This window comes from Lampetra planeri, unplaced genomic scaffold (genome assembly GCF_965212315.1).
Source record: "Lampetra planeri unplaced genomic scaffold, kcLamPlan1.2.h2 scaffold_1652, whole genome shotgun sequence".
In the NCBI taxonomy this organism is placed as follows: Eukaryota; Metazoa; Chordata; class Hyperoartia; order Petromyzontiformes; family Petromyzontidae; genus Lampetra; species Lampetra planeri.
The window spans coordinates 3,265-12,500 of NW_027614385.1; the positions used below are offsets into that span (position 1 = coordinate 3,265).

General features: G+C 60.0%; 1 protein-coding gene across 1 annotated transcript in view; it reads left to right on the forward strand.

Moving 5' to 3' along the window:
• Positions 1–2,975: 2,975 nt before the first annotated feature.
• Positions 2,976–9,236, forward strand: part of LOC144739687 (protein SGT1 homolog) — a 16,269-nt gene continuing 10,008 nt past the window's right edge. The window contains exons 1-2 of the mRNA XM_078622612.1: positions 2,976–3,261; positions 5,989–6,096. Of these exons, the coding sequence (XP_078478738.1) occupies positions 6,022–6,096 (75 nt within the window). The 5' untranslated portion in view covers positions 2,976–3,261; positions 5,989–6,021. The remainder of the gene's footprint in view (positions 3,262–5,988; positions 6,097–9,236) is intronic.

The window sequence follows — 9,236 nt, forward strand, 5'->3', positions numbered from 1 at the left end:
CCCACCCTGACTCCACCCTGACTCCACCCCCACCCTGACTCCACCCCCACCCTGACTCCACCCTGACTCCACCCCCACCCTGACTCCACCCTGACTCCACCCCCACCCTGACTCCACCCCCACCCTGACTCCACCCTCACCCTGACTCCACCCCACCCTGACTCCACCCCCACCCTGACTCCACCCCCACCCTGACTCCACCCTCACCCTGACTCCACCCCCACCCTGACTCCACCCCCACCCTGACTCCACCCCCACCCTGACTCCACCCCCACCCTGACCCCACCCTGACTCCACCCCCACCCTGACTCCACCCCCACCCTGACTCCACCCCCACCCTGACTCCACCCCCACCCTGACCCCACCCTGACTCCACCCCCACCCTGACTCCACCCCCACCCTGACTCCACCCCCACCCTGACTCCACCCCCACCCTGACTCCACCCCCACCCTGACTCCACCCCACCCTGACTCCACCCCACCCTGACTCCACCCCCACCCTGACTCCACCCCCACCCTGACTCCACCCTCACCCTGACTCCACCCTCACCCTGACTCCACCCTCACCCTGACTCCACCCCATCCTGACTCCACCCCCACACTGACTCCACCCCACCCTGACTCCACCCTCACCCTGACTCCACCCCCACCCTGACTCCACCCCACCCTGACTCCACCCTCACCCTGACTCCACCCTCACCCTGACTCCACCCCACCCTGACTCCACCCTGACTCCACCCTCACCCTGACTCCACCCCCCACCCTGACTCCACCCCCACCCTGACCCCACCCTGACTCCACCCCTACCCTGACTCCACCCCCACCCTGGCTCCACCCTCACCCTGACTCCACCCCACCCTGACTCCACCCCCACCCTGACTCCACCCCCACCCTGACCCCACCCTGACTCCACCCCCACCCTGACTCCACCCCCACCCTGACTCCACCCCCACCCTGACTCCACCCCCACCCTGACTCCACCCCCACCCTGACTCCACCCCCACCCTGACCCCACCCTGACTCCACCCTCACCCTGACTCCACCCCACCCTGACTCCACCCCCACCCTGACTCCACCCCCACCCTGACCCCACCCTGACTCCACCCCCACCCTGACTCCACCCCCACCCTGACTCCACCCCCACCCTGACTCCACCCCCACCCTGACTCCACCCCCACCCTGACTCCACCCCACCCTGACTCCACCCCCACCCTGACTCCACCCCCACCCTGACTCCACCCTCACCCTGACTCCACCCCCACCCTGACTCCACCCCACCCTGACTCCACCCCCACCCTGACTCCACCCCCACCCTGACCCCACCCTGACTCCACCCCCACCCTGACTCCACCCCCACCCTGACTCCACCCCCACCCTGACTCCACCCCCACCCTGACTCCACCCCCACCCTGACTCCACCCCCACCCTGACTCCACCCCCACCCTGACTCCACCCCACCCTGACTCCACCCCCACCCTGACTCCACCCCCACCCTGACCCCACTCTGACTCCACCCTCACCCTGACTCCACCCCCACCCTGACTCCACCCCCACCCTGACTCCACCCCCACCCTGACTCCACCCCACCCTGACTCCACCCCCACCCTGACTCCACCCCCACCCTGACCCCACTCTGACTCCACCCTCACCCTGACTCCACCCCCACCCTGACTCCACCCCCACCCTGACTCCACCCCCACCCTGACTCCACCCCCACCCTGACTCCACCCTGACTCCACCCTGACTCCACCCTCACCCTGACTCCACCCTGACTCCACCCCCACCCTGACTCCACCCCCACCCTGACCCCACCCTGATTCCACCCCCACCCTGACTCCACCCTGACTCCACCCCCACCCTGACTCCACCCTGACTCCACCCCCACCCTGACTCCACCCCCACCCTGACTCCACCCTGACTCCACCCCCACCCTGACTCCACCCTGACTCCACCCCCACCCTGACTCCACCCCCACCCTGACTCCACCCCCACCCTGACTCCACCCCCACCCTGACTCCACCCCCACCCTGACTCCACCCCCACCCTGACTCCACCCTGACTCCACCCCCACCCTGACTCCACCCCCACCCTGACTCCACCCTGACTCCACCCCCACCCTGACTCCACCCTGACTCCACCCCCACCCTGACTCCACCCCCACCCTGACTCCACCCTCACCCTGACTCCACCCCCACCCTGACTCCACCCCCACCCTGACTCCACCCCCACCCTGACTCCACCCCCACCCTGACTCCACCCCCACCCTGACTCCACCCTGACTCCACCCCCACCCTGACTCCACCCCCACCCTGACTCCACCCCCACCCTGACTCCACCCCCACCCTGACTCCACCCCCACCCTGACTCCACCCTGACTCCACCCCCACCCTGACTCCACCCCCACCCTGACTCCACCCTGACTCCACCCCCACCCTGACTCCACCCTGACTCCACCCCCACCCTGACTCCACCCCCACCCTGACTCCACCCCCACCCTGACTCCACCCCCACCCTGACTCCACCCCCACCCTGACTCCACCCTGACTCCACCCCCACCCTGACTCCACCCCCACCCTGACTCCACCCTGACTCCACCCCCACCCTGACTCCACCCCCACCTTGACTCCACCCCCACCCTGACTCCACCCCCACCCTGACTCGTGCGTGTGTGTGTAGCGTGTGTGTAGCGTGTGTGTAGCGTGTGTGTAGTGTAGCGTGTGTGTAGCGTGTGTGTAGCGTAGCGTGTGTGTAGCGTAGCGTGTGTGTAGCGTGTGTGTAGCGTAGCGTGTGTGTAGCGTGTGTGTAGCGTGTGTGTAGCGTGTGTGTAACGTGTGTGTAGTGTAGCGTGTGTGTAGCGTGTGTGTAGCGTGTGTGTAGTGTAGCGTGTGTGTAACGTGTGTGTTCTAACGCCTGTGTGTAGCGTGTGTGTAGCGTAGCGTGTGTGTAGCGTGTGTGTAGCGTAGCGTGTGTGTAGCGTAGCGTGTGTGTAGCGTAGCGTGTGTGTAGCGTGTGTGTAGCGTGTGTGTAGCGTAGCGTGTGTGTAGCGTGTGTGTAGCGTGTGTGTAGCGTAGCGTGTGTGTAGCGTGTGTGTAGCGTAGCGTGTGTGTAGCGTGTGTGTAGCGTGTGTGTTCTCACGCGTGTCCCCACGCGTTGTCGCTGTGCAGGCACGAGTGGTACCAGACGGAGGCCCACGTGGTGCTTTCCGTTCTCCTGAAGAAGGCGGCTCACGAGAGCGTCAGCGTGGAGCTCACGGACACCACGGTGACACCACCACCACCACCACAACCACCACAACAATCACCCACCACAACCATCTCCATCAGCACCAGCACCACAACCACCACAACCACCACAACCATCTCCATCAGCACCACCACCACCACCACAACCACCACAACCATCTCCATCAGCACCACCACCACCACAACCATCTCTCACCACAACCATCTCCATCAGCACCACCACCACAACCACCACAACCACCACAACCATCTCCATCAGCACCACCACCATCACCACCACAACCACCACAACCACCACAACCATCTCCATCAGCACCACCACCACCACCACAACCATCTCTCACCACAACCATCTCCATCAGCACCACCACCACAACCACCACCACAACCACCACAACCATCTCCATCAGCACCACCACCACCACAACCATCTCTCACCACAACCATCTCCATCAGCACCACCACCACAACCACCACAACAATCACCCACCACAACCATCTCCATCAGCACCACCACCACAACCACCACAACCACCACAACCACCACAACCATCTCCATCAGCACCACCACCTCCACCATCACTAACAAATCTACCAGCACCACCACTTCCACCACCACCACAACCATCTCCCACCATCACCACCTCCACCACCATCACCACCATATTCACCACCACCATCACCACCACCAGCACCATATTCACCACCACCTCCACCGCCACAACCACCACAACCACCACAACCACCACAACCACCACCACCACAACCACCACAACCACCACAACCATCACAACCATCTCCCACCACCTCCACCAGCACCACCACCAACCATCACCACCATCTCCACCACCTTCACCACCATATCCACCACCACCTCCATCTCCACCATCACCACCACCATCACCACCATCTCCACCATCACCACCACCATCACCACCATCTCCACCATCACCACCACCATCCACCATCATATCCACCACCACCTCCACCATCACCACCTCCACCATCATTATCACAAAATCTACCAGCATCACCACCTCCACCAGCACCACCTCCACCACCAACTAACACCACAGCCAACCACAATCACCACCACAGCCAACCACTACCACCACCACCACTACCACCACCACCAAAAACAACAACCACAATCACCACCAACCACTACTACAGCCACCACAGCTACCACAACCACCACGACAACCACTACCGCCATCACCACGACCACCACCGCCACCACCACTACAACCACTACCGCCACCACCACTACCACTACAACCACGACTACCGCCACCTTAATCACCACAATCACCACCGCCACGACCACAACCACCACCCCGTGTCTCCCCGTGTCTCTCCGTGTCTCCCCGTATCTCCCCGTGTCTCCCCGTATCTCCCCGTGTCTCCCCGTGTCTCCCCGTGTCTCTCCGTGTCTCCCCGTGTCTCCGTGTCTCCCCGTGTCTCTCCGTGTCTCTCCGTGTCTCTCCGTGTCTCCCCGTGTCTCCCCGTGTCTCCGTGTCTCCCCGTGTCTCTCCGTGTCTCCCCGTGTCTCCCCGTGTCTCCCCGTGTCTCCCCGTGTCTCTCCGTGTCTCCCCGTGTCTCCCCGTGTCTCCGTGTCTCCCCGTGTCTCTCCGTGTCTCCCCGTGTCTCCCCTTGTGTCCCCGTGTCTCCCCGTGTCTCCCCGTGTCTCCGTGTCTCCCCGTGTCTCCCCGTGTCTCCCCGTGTTTCTCCGTGTCTCCCCGTGTCTCCCCGTGTCTCCCCGTGTCTCCCCGTGTCTCCCCGTGTCTCCCCGTGTCTCCCCGTGTCTCCCCGTGTCTCACTGTCTCCCCGTGTCTCCCCGTGTCTCCCCGTGTTTCTCCGTGTCTCCCCGTGTCTCCCCGTGTGTCTCCCCGTGTGTCTCTCCGTGTGTCTCCCAGTGTCTCCCAGTGTCTCCCCTTGTCTCCCCGTGTCTCCCCTGTGTCTCCCCTGTGTCTCCCCGTGTCTCCGTGTCTCCCCGTGTCTCCCCTTGTCTCCCCGTGTCTCCCCGTGTCTCCCCGTGCCTCCCCGTGTCTCCCCGTGTCTCCCCGTGTCTCCCCGTGTCTCCCCGTGCCTCCCCGTGCCTCCCCGTGTCTCCCCGTGTCTCCCCGTGTCTCCCCGTGTCTCCCCGTGTCTCCCCGTGTCTCCCCGTGTCTCCCCGTGTCTCCCCTTGTGTCCCTGTATCTCCGTGTCTCCCCGTGTCTCCCCGTGTCTCCCCGTGTCTCCCCGTGTCTCCCCGTGTCTCCCCGTGTCTCCCCGTGCCTCCCCGTGTCTCCCCGTGTCTCCCCGTGTGTCTCCCCGTGCCTCCCCGTGTCTCCCCGTGTCTCCCCGTGTCTCTCCGTGTCTCCCCGTGTCTCCCCTTGTGTCCCTGTATATCCGTGTCTCCCCGTGTCTCCCCGTGTCTCCCCGTGCCTCCCCGTGCCTCCCCGTGTCTCCCCGTGTCTCCCCGTGTCTCCCCGTGTCTCCCCGTGCCTCCCCGTGTCTCCCCGTGTCTCCCCGTGTCTCCCCGTGTCTCCCCGTGTCTCCCCGTGCCTCCCCGTGTCTCCCCGTGCCTCCCCGTGTCTCCCCGTGTCTCCCCGTGTCTCCCCGTGCCTCCCCGTGCCTCCCCGTGCCTCCCCGTGTCTCCCCGTGTCTCCCCGTGTCTCCCCGTGTCTCCCCGTGTCTCCCCGTGTCTCCGTGCCTTAATATCTGCGTGTCTCCCACCCACCCCCCCCCTCCCCTCTAACCACAGTGCTGCGTCACTTCCACGTTACCGGGCGGGGCCATGTACACTCTACGGTTGTGCCTCTGTCACCGGATCGTCGCAGCCGAGAGCTCTCACCGTGTGCTGTCCACCAAGGTGAGACGCGTGGGGACTTGGGGCAAAGACAAAGATCCCCCGTGTAGCCTTAACAGACTGTAGGGGCAAGTGCTGTTAGCGAGCACCTGTGAAGGCCGGAACGGCACACGAGGGGGTGGGTGGCCAGCACCACGCCCGGCCGCCTTTGTCTCCCCAGATGTTTACACACCGCACCAGGTACTCATTTGAGGCTGAGTCGACCTAGGGGAGGCCCAGGACCCGGTTCAGACAATCGTCACTGACGGTGTTGGCCGTGAGCGGGAATCGAACTCGGGTCGCCGGGTTCGTAGCGCAGCGTAGCGCTAACCGCTGCACCACCGCTCCCCACTACGGAGGGAGACACACGGAGGGAGACACGCGGAGAATGTGGCGGGTGTGTATGAGTGTGTCTGTATGAATGTGGGGTGTGTGTGCGTGTGTCTGTGTGTGTATGTATGTGTGAGTTAGTGTGTGTGTCTTTGTGTGTGTGTGTGTGAGGTAGTGTGTATGTGTGTGTGTGAGTTTGTGTGTGTCTTTGTATCTGTGTGTGTGTGTGTGTGAGTTAGTGTGTGTGTGTCTTTGTGTGTGTGTATGTGTGTGTGTGAGTTTGTGTGTGTCTTTGTATCTGTGTGTGTGTGTGTGTGAGTTAGTGTGTGTGTGTCTTTGTGTGTGTGTATGTGTGTGTGTGAGTTTGTGTGTGTCTTTGTATCTGTGTGTGTGTGTGTGTGAGTTAGTGTGTGTGTGTCTTTGTGTGTGTGTGTGTGTGAGGTAGTGTGTATGTGTGTGTGAGTTTGTGTGTGTCTTTGTATCTGTGTGTGTGTGTGAGTTAGTGTGTGTGTGTGTGTCTTTGTGTGTGTGTGTGTGTGAGGTGTGTATGTGTGTGTGTGAGTTTGTGTGTGTCTTTGTATCTGTGTGTGTGTGTGTCTTTGTATCTATGTGTATGTGTGTGTTAGTGTGTGTATGTGTGTGTGTTAGTGTGTGTGTGTCTTTGTATCTATGTGTGTATGTGTGAGTTAGTGTGTGTGTGAGTGTCTTTGTATCCGTGTGTGTGTGTGAGTGTCTGTATCTTTGTGTGTGTGTGAGTTAGTGTGTGTGTGAGTTAGTGTGTGAGTGTCTTTGTATCTAAGTGTGTGTGTGTGTGAGTGTCTTTGTATCCATGTGTGTGTGTGTGAGTGTGTGTCTTTGTATGTATGTGTGTATGTGTGAGTTAGTGTGTGTGTGTGTCTTTGTATCCATGTGTGTGTGTGTGTGAGTTAGTGTGTGTGTGTGATTTAGTGTGTGAGTGTCTTTGTATCTAAGTGTGTGTGTGAGTGTCTGTATCTTTGTGTGTGTGTGAGTTAGTGTGTGTCTTTGTATGTATGTGTGTGTGAGTTAGTGTATGTGTCTTTGTATCTATCTATCTATGTGTGTGTGTGTGTCTTTGTATCCGTGTGTGTGTGTGTGTGTCTGTATCTAAGTGTGTGAGTGTCTGTATCTAAGTGTGTGTGTGAGTTAGTGTGTGTGTGTGATTTAGTGTGTGAGTGTCTTTGTATCCATGTGTGTGTGTGAGTGTCTGTATCTGTGTGTGTGTGTGAGTTAGTGTGTGAGTGTCTGTATCTGTGTGTGTGTGTGTGTGAGTTAGTGTGTGTGTGTGTGTGAGTTAGTGTGTGTGTGTGAGTTAGTGTGTGTGTGTGTGTGTGAGTTAGTGTGTGTGATTTAGTGTGTGAGTGTCTTTGTATCTAAGTGTGTGTGTGTGTGTGAGTGTCTGTATCTGTGTGTGTGTGTGTGAGTGTGTGTCTGTATCTGTGTGTGTGTGTGTGAGTTAGTGTGTGTGTGTGTGTGAGTTAGTGTGTGTGTGTGAGTTAGTGTGTGTGTGTCTTTGTATCTAAGTGTGTGTGTGTGTGAGTGTCTGTATCTGTGTGTGTGTGTGAGTTGGTGTATGAGCGGTGGTGCAGCGGTTAGCGCGCTGCGCTACGAACCCGGCGACCCGAGTTCGATTCCCACTCACGGCCAACACCGTCAGTGACGATTATCTGAACCGGTCATGGCCCTCCCCTAGGTCGACTCAGCCTCAAATTAGTACCTGGTCCAGCGTGTAGTAGACATCGCTAGCACTGGGGGAGAGACAAAGGCGGCCGGGCGTGGTGGTGCTGGCCACCCACCCCCTCTGTGTGTGTAGCCACAGTGCCGGTAGCCTTCATAGGCAGCGCTGCTGCTGCTACTAACAGCACTTGCCCCTGCAGCCTGCTAGAGGCTACACGGGGGAGCTTTGTCTGTGTCTACCTTCACAGACACTGCTGCTGCTACTTGCTACCGCTAACAGCACTTGCCCCTACAGCCTGCTAGAGGCTACACGGGGGACCTTTGTGTGTGTATTTTTGTCCATGTGGTGATGTTGGTGCGGTTGTTGTTGTTGGTGGTGATGATGTTGGTGGTGATGATGTTGGTGGTGACGGTGATGTTGACGGTGATGTTGACGGTGATGTTGACGGTGATGGTGATGTTGATGGTGACGGTGACGGAGATGTTGACGGTGGTGGTGATGGTGATGGTGACAGCACTTGCCCCGACAGCCTGCCGAGGCTACACGGGGGAGCTTTGTGTGTGTATTTGTGTCTGTGTGGTGATGTTGGTGTGGTTGTTGTTGGTGGTGGTGATGTTGGTGGTGACGGTGACGGAGATGTTGACGGTGGTGGTGATGGTGACGGTGACGGTGACAGCACTTGCCCCTACGGCCTGCCGAGGCTACACGGGGGAGCTTTGTCTTTGTGCGAGCGAGCGAGATGGGGCCTGGGTCGTTTGGGTCACGGCTCCATCGCATCCTGGGACTCCCAGGGACCTTGGCACAACCCAAGTCTTACCCCTCCCTCTCTCACCCCTCTCACTCACTCATTCACCCACTCATTCACCCTCTCACTCAGTCTCCCACTCACTCACCCTCCCTCTCTCCCTCTCAGTCACCCACTCACCCACTCACTCACCCACTCACTCACTCACCCACTCACTCACCCTCTCACTCACCACTCTCTCACTCACTCACCCACTCACTCACCCACTCACTCACCCACTCACTCACCCTCTCTCTCACTCACCACTCTCTCACTCACTCACCCACCCACTCACCCACTCACTCACCCACTCACTCACCCTCTCTCTCACTCACCACTCTCTCACTCACTCAC